This window comes from Eutrigla gurnardus (genome assembly GCF_963514095.1).
Source record: "Eutrigla gurnardus genome assembly, chromosome: 19".
NCBI classification, from domain to species: Eukaryota; Metazoa; Chordata; class Actinopteri; order Perciformes; family Triglidae; genus Eutrigla; species Eutrigla gurnardus.
In genome coordinates, this window is record NC_139930.1 from 16,436,746 (window position 1) to 16,457,148 (window position 20,403).

At 48.7% G+C, this 20,403-nt stretch overlaps 2 protein-coding genes across 3 annotated transcripts in view; both read right to left on the minus strand.

Moving 5' to 3' along the window:
* Positions 1-190: 190 nt before the first annotated feature.
* Positions 191-9,965, minus strand: fgfr1b (fibroblast growth factor receptor 1b). 2 transcript variants are annotated; one of them, XM_084035640.1, is made up of 17 exons: positions 9,598-9,965; positions 7,312-7,466; positions 6,239-6,340; positions 5,958-6,130; positions 5,756-5,879; positions 4,391-4,581; positions 3,833-3,977; positions 3,565-3,755; positions 3,141-3,286; positions 2,723-2,844; positions 2,512-2,622; positions 2,245-2,435; positions 2,036-2,158; positions 1,753-1,823; positions 1,467-1,604; positions 1,288-1,393; positions 191-806 (listed from the first exon to the last, which is right to left on the minus strand). In XM_084035640.1, exons 2-17 carry the CDS (start codon positions 7,433-7,435, stop codon positions 735-737), a joined length of 2,130 nt encoding a protein of 709 aa, XP_083891766.1. In that variant the 5' UTR covers positions 7,436-7,466; positions 9,598-9,965; the 3' UTR covers positions 191-734. The 2 variants fall into 2 exon arrangements, with proteins under 2 accessions (XP_083891766.1, XP_083891765.1); XM_084035639.1 differs by having other exon boundaries at positions 4,385-4,581.
* Positions 9,966-17,388: 7,423 nt separating this feature from the next.
* Positions 17,389-20,403, minus strand: part of wdr45 (WD repeat domain 45) — a gene marked incomplete at its 5' end in the record, with an annotated part of 5,144 nt that continues 2,129 nt past the window's right edge. Inside the window, 5 exons of the mRNA XM_084034585.1 lie at positions 17,389-18,301; positions 18,383-18,528; positions 18,985-19,086; positions 19,629-19,837; positions 19,929-20,008. Of these exons, the coding sequence (XP_083890711.1) occupies positions 18,192-18,301; positions 18,383-18,528; positions 18,985-19,086; positions 19,629-19,837; positions 19,929-20,008 (647 nt within the window). The 3' untranslated portion in view covers positions 17,389-18,191. The remainder of the gene's footprint in view (positions 18,302-18,382; positions 18,529-18,984; positions 19,087-19,628; positions 19,838-19,928; positions 20,009-20,403) is intronic.

Consider the following 20,403-nt stretch of genomic DNA (forward strand, 5'->3'; position numbering starts at 1 on the left):
TTTGGGCAGGACTCTGGTGCAGGACTCCACCTACCAGAACCGGGGAATCGGACCTGATTGTGGTTGCAAACAGGAAAGAAGCAGCACGTTGATGACCTCTGACCTGGACCTTAAAGGCCACATCGTCACAGATCAACACACTTTGTCCAATAAATCAGAACAAAATTTCAACCAGTAAAAAAGAACGGACTTTAATCCCGTCAGAACCTTTATTTTATAAAAAGCGTTCTCTTTACTTCGGAGAAAAACTTCAAGAGCAAAATAAACGAATGATCACAAAAGCAGAATGAAAACATTAATAAATGAGTAATAAGTTGTTTCCAGGTTACATTTAATAACGTATAGATTTATTTGATTCATTCATCGGTTTCTCCCTTTATTGTTTATTTTATTTATTTACGTTTCCCTTTTGTATTTCTCTCAGATCCACTTTGGTCTTCCATATAACAAAACTATTATTTACAATATTCACACGTTATTATTATTATTATTATTATTATTAACATAACCAAAGCGGAAAAGCTCTCACAACCTCGCCTCAGTCTGGATGAATGAGGTGTGAGTCCAGCTCAGTCCAGTCCAGTCCAGTCCAGTCCAGTCCAGTCCAGTCCAGCTGTTCTTCCCATCAGGCCGCTGCTGATGGACGACGGCGAGGTGTCAGAGGGAGCGCCGCCGCCGGCAGCACAGGAAGCAGTCCGAAGGTGATCCAGGAAGGGAAGAAGGTCCCCGCACGCCTATGTGGAGTTACAGGGCTGAGCCGAGACCAGCGAATACTGGACCAGAGGAAGGGCCAGGTCCAGGTACTCCTGCAGGGGAGAGGACTTTTAAACCCTGATGTCTGATCTTCCTCCGGCTTCACGTTTCAATACGAGTTGAATTCGACAAAACCGGAGTTGGTGTTTGTTGAAACAGTGGAAAGACTTTTATTTGTTTCTGTGGAGTTTGAATTAAGTTTTACAACACGGTTAAATGACTGCTTTTTTCCATTGGAGTCTGGTGTGGAGAGAGAGGGAGGGAGAGAGAGAGAGAGAGAGAGAGAGAGAGAGAGAGAGAGAGCCCAGAATGATCCAGGATCAGATCCTAACCGTCATCTGGTCTTGTTTGAAACATCAGAAGTAAACTCGACTCTGGCTGAAGAGAACCTCTGGTGGTCTCAGTGTTTGTTGACTGTTTCCTTGAAAGCACCATTAGTTACCACATATGTACCACACGTTACAAACAACCCAAATCTGCGGATGTTGCTGTTTGTGTCTCAGTGAGAGGAAGTCTACATGAAGACCACGGTACCTGGTTGGCCATAAGGGACAGCGTGCGGTCCAAGTCCTCGACCAGCTGCGTGAACGTGGGCCGGCGGGAAGGGACGGCATTCCAGCAGTCTCTCATCATCAGGTACCTGCAGACACACAAACCAGCTCAGCATCATCAGGTCCTCGAAAACACCGGCATCTGGTCTGTGGTGGACTCACAGCTCCTGGGTGCATGCCGAGGGTCTCTCCATGCGGTGGCCCTCTTTCAGCAGCTTGAAGAGCTCCTCCACAGGGACCCCGGGGTACGGAGACCCCCCCAGGGTGAAGATCTCCCACAGCAGGACTCCAAAGGACCACCTGCAGCAGCATGGGGGGGTATTAATATATTTATACTACATTACTGACACAATACACAAAATTACAATAAAAACAATTATAACAACAATCAGACAAAGAGAATTCAAACTAAATCTATCTGGATGTGAACGTCCAGACGTTAACTCACACGTCACTCTGGTGTGTGTAGATGCGGTCGAACAAAGCTTCCGGCGCCATCCACTTCACCGGAAGACGACCCTGCAGGAGCATCACAACGTAACAGCAACGTCACACCATTACAATGTCACACCAACGTTACAAGAACGTCACAACGTTACAACATTACAATGTCACAACGTTACAACATTACAATGTCACAACAACGTCACAACAATGTTACGACAATGTCACAATGACACAACAACATCACAACAAATCAGCTGGTGTTGGGCCGGTGGGCGGTGGCTTACGTTGGTGGTCTTCTTGTAGTAGTCGATGTGGTGGACGTCTCTAGCGAGACCGAAGTCGGCGATCTTCATCACGTTGTCCTCGGTAACCAACACGTTCCTCGCCGCCAGGTCTCTGTGGATACACTGAGAGACGCCGCAACCTCACATAAGCATTGGAACCACGCCCACATTTAACCTTAATATCTGGACCTGATCTGGAGACCACTGACCTTCTTAGAGGCGAGATAGGCCATCCCTCTGGAGACCTGGTATGCAGCAGAGACCAGCTCCCGGACTTCCAGACTGCCCAGGGACGCCCGCGTCGACCCGCTCCAGTACTCTGTCCCGACCGGCCGGCGGGTGCGGAGGTACTCCCTCAGGTTCCCCTGCGAGGCGTACTCCACCACCACGTACAGCTGGCCTGCAGGAGGGGGAGGTCACCGTCAACATCAGCACGCTGCCACCGGGGGGCGCTGCCACGCGGCCCACACACTCACCGTCCTGCGTGCACGCTCCCAGCAGGTTGATGATGTTCTTGTGTTTGCCGATCATCTTCATCATCTCCATCTCTGAGATCAGGTCGGACAGGTCCTTCTCTGTGGCGTCGGCTTCACGTGGCAACAGGAGGTCAAAGGTCAAATAGGTGACGCCGCGCTCACACCCGATGCAAAAGCAACATTTTAATTTAGTTCAGAATGCTTGGCTCACCTTTCAGCATCTTCACGGCCACCTTGGTGAGGCGCGTCGGTTTGTTCCTGTCGACCCCGATGGCCTCGGCCAGGACCACCTGACCGAAACATCCTTCGCCCAGCGGCTTCCCTAGCGTCAGCCTGAGGACGACACATCAGTGTTTTAATAACACCGTGGCACGAGACAATGACAAAGCTTCTTTAAAACGTATTATACTTCTCTATGGACCCTTAGCTAAGACCCGCCCCCCTCTGTGACCATGGAGCCCACACTGTCACTAAGTGTTGCATAAGATTCCTCGATTTATTAGTAGCGGTAGCAGGACAGGAACCGCTCTGAGCTGGTTCTGGATCAGCAGAACTCCATTCAGAGGACCAGGAGTTCAACAACAGGTTGAGCAGGTGGACAAGCAAGTGGAACCTGCAGGCGGTCCTACCTGTCACGAGGAAGCTCCCAGACGGGATCGTAGGGGAGTTCATACTCCGAGACCCCCATCAGGACGGCGGTGGTCGCGCTGGACAGCCGAGACTGACGCATCAAACACATCCCCGACTGGAGGGAGGACGAGGACTCGACGGAGACCTGCAGAGGGAGGAAGAGCTCTGGTCGTTAGTCATTTAACTTCCTGTGGTCAGTCGATGCCTAAAAGAATCAGTATCAGACTCTGTGTACGTTGTATTTAGATGATTTCCTCCTCTTTATCCCACTGTCGGACCTTTCTGATGGTAACTGGAGCTGTTCTCTGTGATCTCATCAAAGCCACCAGACTCCATAGAGAAAAACAGTGATTTAACCTGAGATCTGTGGTGGTTTGTATTTGCAGTAACAGGAAGTGGAACCAGCCAATCGAGCGGCGTTACCTGTCTCCTCAGAGGGATGCTCTTGGCGAGTTTCTGGACGGCCAACTGGCTGCTGAAGTCGCTCTTCTTTGGGGCGCAGCAGAGACGGCAGATGACCGCCATGGCGGCGAGGACGACGATGACGGAGAAGCCGAGGCAGTAGATGAAGATCTCCAGGTAGGTCTGGGAGGGCAGCGGGGCGGGGGGCGGGTCTGGGACCAGAGAGCACAAAGGGTCAGATGGGTGGCGTCTCTGCCGGAGGAAGTCAGCGGTGAGGATCAGGACGCACCGTCGACCACAGTGAGCCAGGCGGAGTGATGCGAGACGCCGATGGAGTTTCCTGCCAGGCAGGTGTACTCGCCCGCATCGCCCGCTGTCACGTTCCTCAGAGTCAAAACCTCCATTTCCTTATCGGTGGTGTTCAGACCTGCAGTCTGGAAGGAAGACAGACAGGTGGGTTATATCAACGACTTCCTGTCTGTGTCCCGCAGCTGCAAGCCCATTGGTTCCTATGGAAACACAATGCAAACATGTTGGGGACTACTTCCAGTGGCGGATTAGTATTTATAAACTCAAAACTTGAATAATTCTTTGACATAATAAAGTTAATCTACGAGAAAAATTTACAATTGTAATTTAAAATTTACAAGAAAAAACTTGACTTTTTTTTTAAAGAGTCACATAAATTCTTTCTGGATTTTAATAAAGGGGAGATAATGGGAGCTAAGCTAATGGAAGCTAAGCTTGTATGATTCTTGTATATTGTTGAACATTTGGCAGCATGTAAAACTCTCCGGTGACGGTTCAGCCAACGAGGACCCCAATTTGCAGGTGAACTCACGCGGACCTTGAGGACCAGGACGTACGGGTGTCCGTCCGGTGCCTCCCGGCTGCCGTTCACCGTGATGTGTTTGAGCCACTGGATGTGAGGCTGCGGGTCGCTGAACACCCGGCACACAAACTCCACGTCGCCGCCAGTCACCGCCGTCTGGTTGGCCGGCAGGCCGGCCTGCAGGATCGGCCTGTGGGGAGAACGCTCTGCCACCGAGCATCACAGAGGGTCAGAGGTCAACCAGAGGTCAACCAGCAACACATTCGGCTCCTCAAGCACCACATGGTTCTAAAGCTAGGTAGCTGGTTAGCTAACTAGGTAGCTGACCTGCCACTAGCTTGCTAATTCCACTGCTTTAATAATTGAATGTGTCATAAATTATGATTTCATCAGCAGCTGCCTGGTTGAAGAGTTTTGGTGTTAGACACGTCGTCACATCAACCATCGGATTATGGAAGCTAATGGAGCTAAGAGGAGCTAATGGAAGCTAGGAGGAGCTAATGGAAGTTAAGAGGAACTAATGGGAGCTAAGAGGAGCTAATGGAAGCTTGGAGGAGCTAATGGGAGCTAAGAGGAGCTAATGGAAGCCAAGGAGAGATAATGGAAGGTAAGAGGAGATAATAGAAGCTAGGAGGAGCTAATGGAAGCTAAGAGGAGCTAATGGAAGCTAGGAGGAGCTAATGGAAGCTAAGAGGAGCTAATGGAAGCTAGGAGGAGCTAATGGGAGCTAAAAGGAGGTAATGGAAGCTAGGAGGAGGTAATGGAAGCTAAGAAGAGCTAATGGGAGCTAAGAGGAGCTAATGGGAGCTAATGGAAGCCAAGGAGAGATAATGGAAGCTAAGAGGAGCTAATGGAAGCTAGGAGGAGCTAATGGGAGCTAAGAGGAGCTAATGGGAGCTAATGGAAGCCAAGGAGAGATAATGGAAGCTAAGAGGAGCTAATGGAAGCTAGGAGGAGCTAATGGAAGCTAAGAGGAGCTAATGGAAGCTAGGAGGAGCTAATGGAAGCTAGGAGGAGCTAATGGGAGCTAAGAGGAGCTAATGGAAGCTAAGAGGAGCTAATGGGAGCTAATGGAAGCCAAGGAGAGATAATGGAAGGTAAGAGGAGATAATGGAAGGTAAGAGGAGATAATGGAAGCTAGGAGGAGCTAATGGAAGCTAGGAGGAGCTAATGGAAGCTAAGAGGAGCTAATGGACGCTAGGAGGAGCTAATGGAAGCTAATGGAAGCCAAGGAGAGATAATGGAAGGTAAGAGGAGATAATGGAAGCTAGGAGGAGCTAATGGAAACTAGGAGGAGCTAATGGGTGGTGGTCCACAGGAAGGGGTGGGACTTGGCCGCTCTATGCGTAAACACAGGTGTGTGGTGGAGGTCTGACTCACCGACCACGTCCAGCAGGTAGGTGTGTTTGAGGCTGCCGTGTTCATTCTCCACCACGCAGGTGTAGTTCCCTTTATCAGACGGAACCACCGACTCCATGATCAGGGTCCACATGTGGTATCGGATCTGAAAGATGGAGGACATCAAAGACATGACATCAAACCCCCTTAGGCGGTTGTTTGGACTCGTTTTCCCAGAACCCACCTTGAAGCCCCCAATCCTCTGGTCCTTCCTGAACACCTTCCCGTTCTTGTACCAGCGCAGCGAGGGAACCGGACTTCCTTTCGCTTGGCATCGGAACTTCACCGTCCTGCTGGCGGGGGCCACGTGGAGCCGCTTGTCCATCTTCTCCGGCGCCACCCACTGCGGCGCCAACGCTGACGGGGGAGGGGGGGCATCGCCATCAGGCACGTTCGATCAGTTCCCAACACACAAACACAGCGAGGTGAAGAGGAGGAGGAGGAGGAGAAGAGTTGTGTTCTTACTCTGGAGCTTCTCGTTGCTCGTTGACAGCTCGTTGGACAGCTTGTTCTCCTCGGAGGACGACTCGTCGTCATCTTCATCCTCGGAGGATTTCACTGCGTCGCCTGCAACAAAGGTTAAAAGCCACCGGTGTTGGTTTGTGTGCAGACAATGAGAGCAGTTAGTAGATCGACCTCTGACCTCTGACAGGAGCAGTCGCCACAGACCACTTCCCAGACTTCAGAGACCCCCCCCTCTGTGCTTCCTGTTAGAGGTTCTTCATATTTCCTTTGAACCCTCCAAATACTTTAAGTCTCTAAACAACTAAAAACACAAAGCAGTCAGCCTGAACTGCTGCTGATGTGCTGGTGGGGGCGCTGTTTCACAAAATACAAGTCTCATTAAAGGACCTTTAAGATATGATGTTTATTAATTAACACATTATTAATAAACAAGAACATGTTACAACACTTTTCCTGACGCTTTAGTGTTTTCCTTTCAGATATTTAAACTGTTCCACATTAAAGCCAGAATGTATACCCATCTGACCCTTTTAAAAATATAAATATGCAATAAAACCCATCCCAGCTGTCCTTTTAAAGAAAATCCTGGTGAAGGTGAACACGAGGAGGAGGAACGGCGAAGCTCCGTCACAAACCTCTGATGTGGCCGAAAACACAGCTTCTGTTAAACACATCAAACACTCCAGAAAAAGAGCTGCTGGTCAGACTGGGAGGGGCCTCCACCACCGGGGGGGGGGGGGGGGGGGGGGGGCAGAGACTGTATCTGATGTGTTTCTCTTGGAGGAAAACAAGCGTATCAGGTAGACTGGCAGTTAGGTAGACGGGTGGTCAGGTAGACGGGCGGTCAGGTAGACGGGCAGTCAGGTAGACGGGCAGTCAGGTAGACCTGCAGTCAGGTAGACGGGCGGTCAGGTAGACGGGCGGTCAGGTAGACAGGCAGTCAAGTAGACCGGCAGTCAGGTAGACCGGCAGTCAGGTAGACCGGCAGTCTTCTGCGGTCTAGTTGTTTAACACCATGTGGACCAGGTCTCACTCAAAGAAACCTCCGTATGGATCAGTTAGTGTTTCCTTACCTGCGTCGGTGTCCTCGGTTGCCGGTCTGGACTCTGTCTGAGGAAACCAGACCAGCAGGACCAGCAGGATGCAGGACAGCAGCAGCCGGAGGCAGCGGGAGGAAGACATGGTGTCCTCACGCATCAGATCCTGGCGGCGTCCAGGCCGAGACGCCCTGCAGGCAAGAGGGACCAGATCCAGTTAGTCCACCGTCTTGACCACAGACCAGTTCCCATTCATTCCACCAAAATGAATCATTGATGAAGGGGGGGGGGGGGGGGGTAATGCAGCAGCACATCGCTGTATATCGTGTGGTGATGTTGTATGGTATTAATCTTCTATTATACCGAGTCTAATTATAATAGTTCAACCTTTGAGGCAGTTGTCTTCTGATTGGATGATGACTCACTCGACCTCTGGGCCACAGCTAACTAGCTAACTAACTGCCTTTCTAACTGACTACCTATCTAACTACGTTACTAACTAACTACCTATCTAACTAACTACCTATCTAACTAACTATGTAACTAACTATGTAACTAGCTACCGACCTAACTAACTATCTATGTAACTAGCTACCTATCTAACTAACTACATAACTATCTAACAAGGTAACTATCTAACTAACTAAGTAACTAACTACTTAACTAACTACCTATCTAACTACCTATCTAACTATCTAACTAACTATGTAACTAGCTACCTATCTAACTAACTACGTAACTAGCTACCTATCTAACTAACTACTTAACTAACTAACTAACTATGTAACTAACTAATTATGTTAATAACTATGTAACTAACTAACTACGTAACTATCTAACAAGGTAACTATCTAACTAACTAACTACATAACTAGCTTACCTAGCTTACAAGCTCACTAGCATCCGTCTCCAGAGCTGACCTCTGACATCACTTTACTTCCCCACTGACTTGTGTCGTCACCGTGGCAACTAACAACAACCACCACATTCCAGTGTAGCGGTCACATGACCTCTGAGAACAGTTCCAGGGGGATCGGTTCTCTATAATAACAAAGAATGAAAATGTAGATGATGGACTTTTACAAACTAATCACATCCAGCTGCATCATCAGTGTTTGAGATCAGCTGATTGTTTTGGTGATTAATCTGCACAGAAATCAATAATGAAACTAATCATTAGTTTCAGCTCTGCTCCTGAAACAATCTGAGTGTCCTTGAACGCACTGCCAGAGGATTTTTGATAAAAGACAACAAACACCATTTGCTGCCGTGACGATGTGAACAACAACAACAACAACAACAACAACAACAACAACAACAACAACAGCAGCAGCATGTAAATATAATATATTATCTGCAGACTCCTTGATCAAACTTGAACCGTTAGAAACGTTTTCCCAAACAAAGACGTTCTGGATCCGGGTTAAACCGGTTCGATGAAACTCGTTAACACATCTGGACCAGTTTTCATGTGAGCCGCTTCCCCAAAGGCATTGTGGGAAACACTTTTCTTTCTTTTTCTTTTTTACTGCAGATGAATATCGGGTTCAAATATCGGTCTCTTGGATAAGTGCTGGTCTGTGTCGTCCTGAAGAAGCCACATTATCGGATCGTTACCGTGGAAATCCCAACAAGCCGACGGTGAATCTTTGTTATCGGGAGAATCGAGAAGGTCGTCACGAGAGACTCGAAGAAGCTGCAGGTTCGCCGTCGTCATGGAGATGCGAAAACTAGAGAAATACATGTTGTACTTTTAGAATGCAGGACTTCTACTAGTACTAGTACTGAGTACTGAGTACTGAGTACTGCGTTAGGAAATGTGCAGCTGCTTTTACTACTTTCAAAGATGAAACCACTCAGCAGTAATAATAAACTACCGGCATATACTTTTTCTTCTGGTACTGCAAGTATATTTAGCTAATAATACTTACAGGTAAGATTTTGAATGCAGTACTTTTACTTCTTAAGAAGTATACTGCTGTACTTTTGCCAAAACAACAGCTTCAATACAGTACTAATATGATGCAGTTCTTATACTAGTATAATGCAGTACATGTACTTGTATCATTCAGTACTTGTACTAGTATAATGGTTGTACTAGTGTATGCAGTAGCCTACTTGTATAATTCAGTACTTGAACTAGTATAATGCAGTACTTGTACTAGTAAAATGAAGTATTACTTTACAACAGATTGAAAAGTGACCCAAAGACAGAGACCCAAGTTCCTGCAGTAAAGTGGACCCGGACCCGGACCCACCAGGGTCCTGGGACAGAGTCGGGACCAGACCAGGAATCCCAGAAACAAAGAACGCGAACTTCACCTGAGAGTCGCTATTGGATCCGAGGACGTGGACTCGGAGCGGGTCTCTCGAGGTCTCCGTGCTAAACCGGGTTCAGGTCCCCGGTAACGGATCCGTGTTTGTCTCCGAAGCTCCCGGAGAGGAAACGGGGGGAAAACTCGTCTGGTTCCTGGTCTGGAGTCGAGTCTCGGTCCGGAGGAGAAGAAGAAGAAGAAGGAGAACCGCCTTCCGGGGGAGTTCCCTGCTGCGGCACCAACGAGTCCGTTACACCAGCGAGTCCGTTACACCAGCGAGTCCGTTACACCAACGAGTCCGTTACACCAGCAAGTCCGTTACACCAACGAGTCCGTTACAGCCAGACTCCTTCAGTCCGTATTCAGAGGGGAGCAGCCTGCACGGAGCCCCCCCCCTCCTTCTCCTCCTCCTCCTCCTCCTCTTCCCCTTCTTCTCCTCCTCCCCCCTCCTTTCCCCCTCCTCCTCCTCCTCCTCCTCCTCCTCCTCTTCCCCTTCTTCTCCTCCTCCCCCTCCTTTCCCCCCTCCTCCTCTAATAGTAAACGTGCTAATTATTAATGTTCTAATAATTTACTAATAAACGTTGCAATGATAAAAATTCTAATACTAAACGTTCTAATAATGAAGAACACAATCGGACACTAAAATAAGCAGTGACGTCATCAAGTGTTGATCGTCATGACGATTCAGAAACTAAGTGAATCATGAAAGTCAAAACAATGAAAGTATCACTTTCCTGATTATCAAAATCAGCTGTTTGGACAAACGCTGGTTACATCACCAGCACACACACACACACACACACACACACACACTCTCACACACACACACACACTCACACAGATGGACTCCATTGTGGATTCATCGGCGTGCTCGGAGGAACAATGGCCGAGTGTTCTGGCGAGCGGAGGCTGGAGGACAGAGCGCTCTGTGACCTCGCTCGCTACGACATCATCTCCAGTAAATGTACAAATACTGCGAACGTCTGAGACTCCCACAAACCCGAGAGGGCCAAACACACGATGTTTGGGGAGGCATTCTCTGGATTTCCCAGAAACCCCAGTGGCGATGAAGAGTAACTGCAGCTAAAACTACAAACTTTACAGGTTAAACCGTTAACTTTACAAACTTTACAAGTTAAACCGTTAACTTTTCAAAATGTACAAGTTAAACAGTTAACTTTACAAACTTTACAAGTTAAACGTTAACTTTACAAACTTTACAAGTTAAACCAATAACTTTACAAACTGCACAAGTTAAACCGATAACTTTACAAACTTTACAATTAAACCTTAACTTTACAAACTTTACAAGTTAAACCGATAACTTTACAAACTTTACAAGTTAAAACAATAACTTTAATAACTTTACAAGTTGAAACAATAACTTTACACACTTTACGAATGAAACCATTAACTTTACAAACTTTATAAACTTTGGTCAGACTCTTGGTCTACGTTACTTTAACATGGAACTACATTAGCTTATGCTAACCACTAATGCTAATGCTAATCACTAACATGCTGGCTATGCTATGCTTATGGTTCACTTGATGCTGTTTAAAGGTTTGTTATGATGACATGTATCGTTTGTATTGTTGCTGGGCTGCACGGTGGTGTAGTGGGTAGCACTGTTGCCTCACAGCGAGAGGGTCCTGGGTTCGATTCCCGGGTCAGCCCGGGTTCCTTCTGTGTGGACTTTGCATGTTCTCCCCGTGTAAGTGTGGGTTCTCTCCGGGTTCTCTGGAACACACAGTCCAAAGACATGCAAGATGGGGATAGGTTAATTGGTGACTCTAAATTTGCCTGTGAATGGTTGTCTGTCTCTACATGTCTCCCTGTGATAGACTGGCGACCTGTCCGGGGTGTACCCTGCCTTCGCCCAATGATAGCTGGGATCGGCTCCAGCCCCCCGTGACCCTAAATACAGGATAAGCGGTAGAAGATGGATGGATGTATCGTTGCTTCTATGAATTTATATAAATATACTCTATTAGATATGTGATGCAGCATCGTCCATGAGGTGAGTTCCTGCTGTATTTGATTGATTGATTGATGATGTGTGATTATGTGGTTCATGAAGAGTGGCCGTGTTGTTGTTTCTGAACAGGATGTTGTCTTCATATCTTTATGGTGTTTCTGCTGCACCGTTACAAACCTCCAGGACTCTGACCTGAACGCGACTCACAGCGAAGGTGAGTGACACTCATGTCTTCTCTTCAATGACAGCAGCATTTCAAAGTAAAAGCATGAACTAAAACAGGAAACTGTGATTCTGTAAGGAATATGTCATATGTGACATACATGACATGTTGGCTGACGGAGCTGGAAAGAGGAAGCGCTGCATCTTTCCGGCTCATTATCTCGTGTCTGAGTAAACAGGAGCTTTATTGTGAAGGATGAACTCACTTCCTGTTTCTCTCAGCGAGAAACTCGACATGAAGTTCAGTTATAGACGCTTTTCACCCTTTTGTTCTTTGTTTGTCCATATACAGTAGATCTATATATATATATGTGTGTGTGTGTGTGTGTGTGTGTGTGTGTGTGTGTGTGTGTGTGTGTGATTGCAGCATCTAAACTGGGTCTCATTCAAAATAAACCGGACGGAAAGTACAACACACATTTCATTACCAGAAGTATTCAGATCCTTTTTACTGCAGTAAAAGTACCAACAACACAGTGAAAATGAAAGGAAAAGTACAAGTACATTAAAGTACTTGAAGTTAAATCTGAATGTTGCAGTAAAGTACACAGATGTTGTACTTTGTACTCACTGAGCCCCGGCCCAGATCTAGATCTAACCACTGACCCTGTTAAACCACACAGTCAAACCAGTCTGGACCCACCCAGACCCGGAGCCGGAGCCGGAGCCAAACCCCAGACTCTGGTCAGACCAGAGCCAGGATGTGCCGGGGCCAAATAAAAATCACATTCCTACTCACCGCGTCTCCGAGTCCAGCAGCAAACACACAGGTGCTCCTCTCATCAGGTCCGAGTCCACCAGGAAGACCAGCAGGTCCCTGAAACAAGTCCACCAGGAAGACCAGCAGGTCCCTGAAACAAGTCCACCAGTCAGACATCAGGTCCCTGAAACAAGTCCACCAGTCAGACCATCAGGTCCCTGAAACAAGTCCACCAGTCAGACCATCAGGTCCCTGAAACAAGTCCACTAGTCAGACCAGCAGGTCCCTGAAACGAGTCCACTAGTCAGAAAACCCGGGCAAAGCCAAAGAAAACCAGTCGGAGGTACCCGGAGGAAAACAGAGCCACTAAAACTGATGCAACATGTTGTCTGGTTTTGGTTTCTGGTCTCCTTTATTTCCTGGTCTTCAGAATGTGGCTTTGAGGACTCTGGTGGTTCTGGTTCTGGTGCCACCGCCTCAGATGGATGAACCCGGTGACTTCTCATCAGCTCCATCGGGCCGAGGAGGGGGTCTCAATGTGGTTTAAATGTTTGGTTCTAGTCTCATTGTTTTTGTGTGGGGAGCCGGAAGACCGGAGACCACTTTGTGGACTCTGATGTGGATCCAAATAAGGATTAGCAGCATGGATCTTAAGACATCAGTATCAGTCGGTTGGCCTGAATTATTGATCCAGACTGGATTCCGTTTGTTTTTGGACTTGTCAGCCCTGGTCCACAGGCGCCCCCCTGGTCCCCAGACGCCCCCCTGGTCCACAGCCGCCCCCTTGTCCCTGTATCTCTGTGCAGCTGAACAGGAATCCTGAAGGGTTTCTGAGGTTCAACGAGTCTGTAATTTAATGGAGATGTTGAAGCTGTCTAATGACAGAGTCCTAGTTAAGGACTGCTGGTTCAGGGCTGCTGGATCAGGGCTGCTGGATTAGGGATGCTGGATCAGGGCTGCTGGATCAGGACTACTGGTTCAAAGCTGCTGGATCAGGGCTGCTGGATCAGGACTGCTGGTTCAGGGCTGCTGGATCAGGGCTGCTGGATTAGGGATGCTGGATCAGGGCTGCTGGATCAGGACTACTGGTTCAAAGCTGCTGGATCAGGGCTGCTGGATCAGGCCTGCTGGATCAGGACTACTGGTTCAGGGCTGCTGGATCAGGGCTGCTGGATCAGGCCTGCTGGATCAGGGCTGCTGGATCAGGCTTGCTGGGACGGGACTTAGTTACAGACAATCATATGATAGCGCTGTGTGTGGTCTCTAACTGCACATCTGTAATTGGGCTGTAAACGTGTGTGTGCGTGTGCGTGTGTGTGTGGGTGTGTGTGTGTGTGTGTGTGTGTGTGTGTGTGTGTGTGTGTGTGAGTGTCTGTGTGTGTGGGAGATTGTTGTGGAGCCGGTTGGAGGTTTCCATCCAGAGACTCCATCGAGATATTTGTGTGTGACGCTGCCAGCCAGCAGTACACATGTTGTACTTATTGGAAGTAAAAGTACACAAGTACTCCCAGCTTCAGACTGTTTAAATACGTGAGGCATCAATGCTAACTTTATACAGTTAGCTAACTGGTTCCAGACCATAGACTGTGACATCACTGTGACATCACAAGTATATACGTATTATTAATAAGTAGGTATAATATGTAAATGAACATTAGAGAGAGAGAGGGAGAGAGAGAAAGAGGGGGAGGGAGAGAGAGAGAGAGAGAGAAAGAGAGAGACAGAGAGAGAGAGAGAGAGAGAGAGAGAGAGAGAGGGAGAGAGACACACCGCAAGCTCAGGAATGTGGAGTTTACATGGGCAGCTTTATTTGGCCTGAAGAAAATGTTCCCTCATTGAGTTTAGAAAGCCACAGCCCACACACACACACACACACACACACACACACACACACCCACGCCCAGACACACCCACCCACATAAAAACCACAGCTGTAAAACAAAACACCCGCACTACAAAATAAAGTTCCATCTGTTATTAAAAGTTAATATTTCTCTTGAAGGCGGTTGTTGGCGGCCGAGCAGAGTGCATGCTGGGAGAGCGTCTGCTGGTGGCGGACCCAACAACGACATCACAACAACGTGTTGAGTGTCGGGCTGCTGGTGTTAAATGAAGACCTGGACCACTAAGACCTGATCCACTAAGACCTGGACCACTAAGACCTGGACCACTAAGATGGTCCACTAAGACCTGGTCCACTCAGTCCTGGACCACTAAGACCTGGTCCACTAAGACCTGGTCCAACGTACGTGGTACATTCATGCTCCCGAGGGGATGAACTCATGATAGTTGTGGAGTCTAATAATAAAATAATATTAATAATGATAATAATAACTTTAGTGTGGTGAGTCATACATATTTATATTTATTTATGTCTTTAATAACAGCAGCTGGTCGTATTAATAAGACAAACAGAATCATAGTTCAGTGATGTCAGTGGAAAAGTTTATGGGCTCATATCTGAGTGGGCTGTTGTCATGACAACACCTTCACCAGATTTAACCAGCCGTCTGCGTTTTAGGCCAATTAGTGTTCAGACATCAGCACCCACTCACTGTAGTCCTGCTACATGGACCAGGACCACATGGACCAGGACTTCTATACAACCAGAGAGGAGTCGCCCCCTGGTGGTCAGCAGAGAGAAGTAGGACCATTTTCTCATAGACTTCTATACAACCAGAGAGGAGTCGCCCCCTGGTGGTCAGCAGAGAGAAGTAGGACCATTTTCTCATAGACTTCTATACAACCAGAGAGGAGTCGCCCCCTGGTGGCCAGCAGAGAGAAGTAGGACCATTTTCCCGGTTGTGCATTTCGCTGGTTTGGGACTTCCTGTATAAAAACCCTCTAAAGCCACAGAACAAACAGCCTCTGAGCTAGAGACCAGACTTTAATCAGGCCCATCAGGTGTGCAGAGACTGGACCACTTCAACGTAAACACTTCAGCCCACAATCCTGGTTTTACTCTCCTCCTCCGAACCCGGTCTAGCCTGACCAGACCCTGGAGTGAAGCAACAATGTTCTTTTGGCCTGTCGGGTTCAGAGGTCCACCCACCAGTTTCCTCTCACAGGGAGTCTGGGCTGGGGGGGGGCGGGGCTCTGCAGCGGTCAGGAGGGTTTAAACCAGCCGGACCACCACACAACCCAAAACCATGACACGGTCTCCAGGCTGCACGATGACATCAGCTGATGAGAACAATAATTCCAGACTTGAGAACGCCATAAGGGTTCCAGTTTTTAAACTGGACTTCAGAACCGTGAACTTTTTTATTCATTGGATTTATTTTCACATCCAGCTGTTTCAGATCCAGATCCAGAATTCTCTCTTCTAGCTCTGTTTTTTGGTCTCCACCAACTCTTGGGAGGTATATCTGAGTACCTGTAGAGACCAGAGTACCTGTAGGGACCAGATAACCTGTAGTAACCAGAGAACCTGATCAGGTACAGTCCAGAGGACCTGTAGGGATCAGAGAACTTGTAGAGACCAGAGTACCTGCAGGGACCAGAGAACCTGTAGAGACCAGAGTACCCGTAGAGACCAGAGTACCTATAGGGACAAGAGAACCTGTAGAGACCAGAGTCCTTCATGGAAGGATCCAGCTTGGAGAATCTGGTCTGTCTTGTTCAGGATGTGATGCAGCTCCAGATAAGGAACTCTGCTGGACCAGTTCCCCTCTGTGTCTCTCGATAAAATCCAAACCACCAATCAGGGCTCCACCCCTGGCCTTGTTAGTGTGGTGTAAACAGATGATGCTGAATGGATGAGCTGATACAACAACGTGATCCTGCTGGTCTCAGGTCAGCTGCTGGTCTCCGCTCTGTTCCTGTTCCTGTTTACGTCTGTGGACAGAAAGAACCGCAGACGTAAACCGGAGCTGCAGCCCAATCAGGTCTGCAAACAGGAGGCCGGAGCCCAGATCCTGAGGTTTGGGGGGCCGGGTCCCAGATCTGGAGGTTTGGGGGGGCTGGGGCCCAGATCTGGAGGTTTGGGGCCCAGATCCTGAGGTTTGGGGGCCCAGATCTGAAGGTTTGGGGGGCCGGAGCCCAGATCTGAAGGGTTTGGGGGCTGGGGCCCAGATCTGGAGGTTTGGGGGGCCGGGGGCCCAGATCTGGAGGTTTGGGGGCTGGGGCCCAGATCTGGATGTTTGGGGGGTCGGGGGCCCAGATCCTGAGGTTTGGGGGGGGCGTGTACCTTACCAGTCTATCTGCCTGCCTGGCTGCTCTGGATTTGAACTCGTGTTTCATCGCTCTTCTATTTCCGTTGCCATGGCAACAGGTTCCTCGCATCGTCGTTTTCAAGGAGAAAACCCAAAGAGTGATGTGAATGTGGTGAACATGTTCAGTGAGCGGGTCAGTGAGACAGCGCCGCCCCCAGCTGGTGCATTCAGGTATCACAATCAGGACTCCCAAACGTTAGACTTATTAATGAATCAGCATAGTTTACAGTCGGATCGATGAGACGTCTCTGAACACGGAAAACCGTCACATGAGCACACGACAGGTCACATGATCAAACAACAGCTGGAGACGGCGGAAAGGCTCAGTAATTCAGTTTTAAGAGGACCCAGCTGCAAGCCGATTTCACCACGTGACGGGTCTTGTTCCGTAGTAGTCGTGGGGTTGAACCCAGCATGTGTGTGTCCTTGGTTATCTGCATGAAACTCTTAAAATGGAACACCTTTCTACGCAGTTCTGCAAAACCAACAACACAACAGGTGCATGCTGGGTGTGAGAGAGAGGCCGAGCGCACTGGTTCTACTGGGACTGAGGGGCTGAACCTGGATCAGCTGGTTGACAGCATGCAGACGGGTGAGTAACAACAACACACTGAAGATCAGATTTATGTCTAAACTTTAACAGAATCTTCAGATCTATAATGAAAAGGAAGAAATGGGACTCAATGCGATTTTGTTTTCTTCTTTATTTTAATTAGATTTTTTTTTTTAAGTTCTGAGAAAATGACATCATCATAACATCTGAGGTCCTGCAATATATTAAACGTAATGAAAGTGGAGCTAATTACATCAGGGTTCATTTAATGAAGCAATCAGCTGCGTAATTGGATCAGAATTACTTTCCTGACGTCTCAGAAATGTTCGTTTCCTCCGAGGTGAACTCTGGATTCTGCCTCCTGGGGTCAAAAGGTTCTTGGTCTATCTGTTGGTTTCCATGGTGACGCTGAATGGCCAGTAAGAAGCTTACCTCCATTCTGACCTGAAATCACCACTATACTCACCTGTAACGTCACCACTAGATGGCGCCAGATTCAAAGCTAAATTTGGATATTTGGGGAAAAATTGCCTTTCTATCTCATATTCGTCCAATTACATATGAAGCAACAGCTGCTTAGCATAGCTTAGCACAAAGAGTGGTAGCGGGTGGAAACAGCTAGCCTTCCTCTAAAGCTCACTAGTGGACAAAGAAAGAAACATTACAACAATAGAACCAGATCAGAGAAAGGAGGAAGCTTCATAATGAAGTATGACCAAATAAAGTTTTCAGACAGAGTGAATTAGTGTCATAATTAAAACCAGCCGATCAACCAGAAGCACTTAACGATCCCGAGAACAAAACGTCTCACTCTTCCGACAGCTGGTTTCCAAAAAACAAAAAACACCCAGCTGAGATTCAGAACGAGTTGTGTGGTGATGTGTTGGCGTGGTGATGTAATAGTGTGGTGATGGTGTGGTGATGCGGCGGCGCCTCAGAAGTCGTCGTCATCACAGATGTCCAGATAGACGTCGAAGGCCTCGCGGTTGCAGTTCCCGTCCGGCGTGAACACGTACTTGTGGAAGGTTCCGTCCACGCAGATTGCTGCAGGAGGAAACAGACAGTCTGATTGGTCGGCGTGCTGTGCTCTGATTGGTTCCCATGATGCGTGTATAATATAATCACCGATGACGGAGTTGACGTTCTTGGACGTGTTCTTCCCGAAGGCGCAGATGCAGGCGCACTCGGCCGGCACGGTGAAGCTGGCGAGGGACCACTGGCTGTCCACGTACTGACCAATCACAGGCCCCACCTTCCCGACACGCGCCAGCCTGGAAACAAACGTTTAGATAACGACCTGATGGTAGAGCTTACATGCTTCATAACATTGGTAACAAACTGACCATAGAACACGTTGTCCCGCCAAAATAAATGTGATTCAAGGTTTTATCCTGATAGTCATCGGAATGAACTCTTAAAATGACGCCAAAACATCCTGAAATCACTTTTTACTAGGGAACACATTTTATTCTTTTTTAAATATTTGTTCCCTCAGAAAAAGTTATTCAAGGATGTTTTGAAAAAATATTAAAATAATCGTATCTAGTCTAATCAAATTAATTTGCAATCGGATTTGATTTTTTCGCGTATTTCCTTATTGATTCATTTATTATTGGGTTTTTTAGTTGTCGTGGTGAGGGAACGTGGTGAGGGAAGGTTGTGAGGGAAGGTTGTGAGGGAACGTGGTGAGGGAACGTGGTGAGGGAATGGGTAAGGGAACGACTCACGCAGAGCGGCGGTTCAGTTTGGTGTCTTTGAGGGCGAAGATGTGGACGGTGCCTTTATCACTGGAGGCACACAGGAAGGACGAGTCGTGGCTGAAGTTGATGCTGAAACAAGAAGAACACAGTTCAGACCCTGACATGGTTTCTGGAGGTCTGGGTCTGGGTCTGGAGGTCTGGCCCTCAAAGTCTGGGTCTGGAGGTCTGCTTCTGGAGGTCTGGGTCTAGAGGTCTGGGTCTGGAGGTCTGGGTCTGGAGGTCTGGTTCTGGAGGTCTTATCCTAGAGGTCTGGTTCTGGAGGTCTCCGTCTGGAGGTCTGGTTCTGGAGGTCTGGTGTGTTTTCCTCCCTGAAATAATTGAAATTGACCAACTATCTTTGATTTTACTGCAGAATGAAACTCTGCGAGGAAGAACTGAACCACCAAAGAATCTGGTTTTCATGGTGGTTTTGATTTGGGTCCAAATCTGGACATTTGAATATAAAGTATTTTGTTAATCAGTTTATTTTGGGTTAAACCAGCTGATGGGTGTCTCGCTAGTGAACCCCCGACTTTCCCTGTCTGTAAAATACTATTTAAAATCCCCCGATGCTCCAGGACCCCCAGACCCATGTGAACCCTGCAGAGCCCCCATCGGCCCCTGTGTGGTACCAGTAGAGGGTGGCGGGGTCCGTCCCCCTTCGCAGCTCCACCAGCTTGTCCCGGGTCGTGGTGTCGAACAGGCGGATCAGGGTCCCCTTGCGGGACGCCGACGCCGCCACGCTGCCGGGCTGGTTGAGGGCCACGCAGGCGATCTCGCTCTGGTGGGCGTTGATGGTGAAGGGGGCCGACGAGGTCCCGGGTTTGGTGTTGGACAAGTCCTGCAGAGTTTGACAGGGTGGTGGGTGTTTGTGATCTAGACCACTGGTACATGGTCTGAAGCGAGCTGGTCTCTGTTAGTTCAGGACTTACCACCAGCTGCAGGCTGCCGCACTTGTGACCCGGGAAGACCAGCAGCTGTTTCTCCAAACTAGGACACAGATCACAGAGACCTGGAGACCAGAAGGATAAAGGATCAGAAGAGTGGATCAGTAGGGAGACGGGGGACCAGTAGGGAGACGGAGGACCAGCAGAGGGAGACGGGGGACCAGCAGGGGGAGACGGGGGACCAGCAGAGGGAGACGGGGGACCAGATGGAGGACCAGCAGAGGGAGACGGGGACCAGCAAGGGGAGGCGGGGGGACCAGAAGGGGGAGACGGGGGACCAGCAGAGGGAGACTGGGGACCAGCAGGGAGACGGGGGACCAGCAGGGGGAGACGGGGGACCAGCAGAGGGAGACGGGGACCAGCAGAGGGGGGACCAGCAAAGGGAGACAGGGGACCAGAGAAGAGACGGGGGAACCGCAGGGAGACGGGGGACCAGCAGGGGGAGACGGGGGACCAGCAG

Excerpts from the sequence above, each read along its gene's own strand:
- fgfr1b (XM_084035639.1), bottom strand. The coding sequence starts at position 7,435 with ATGCGTGAGGACACCATGTCTTCCTCCCGCTGCCTCCGGCTGCTGCTG. Across the intron at positions 6,131-6,238 it reads GAGCAACGAGAAGCTCCAGA|CGTTGGCGCCGCAGTGGGTG; the intron begins GTAAGAACACAA and ends CTCCCCCGTCAG. Across the intron at positions 2,845-3,140 it reads TGGGAGCTTCCTCGTGACAG|GCTGACGCTAGGGAAGCCGC; the intron begins GTAGGACCGCCT and ends TGTCGTCCTCAG.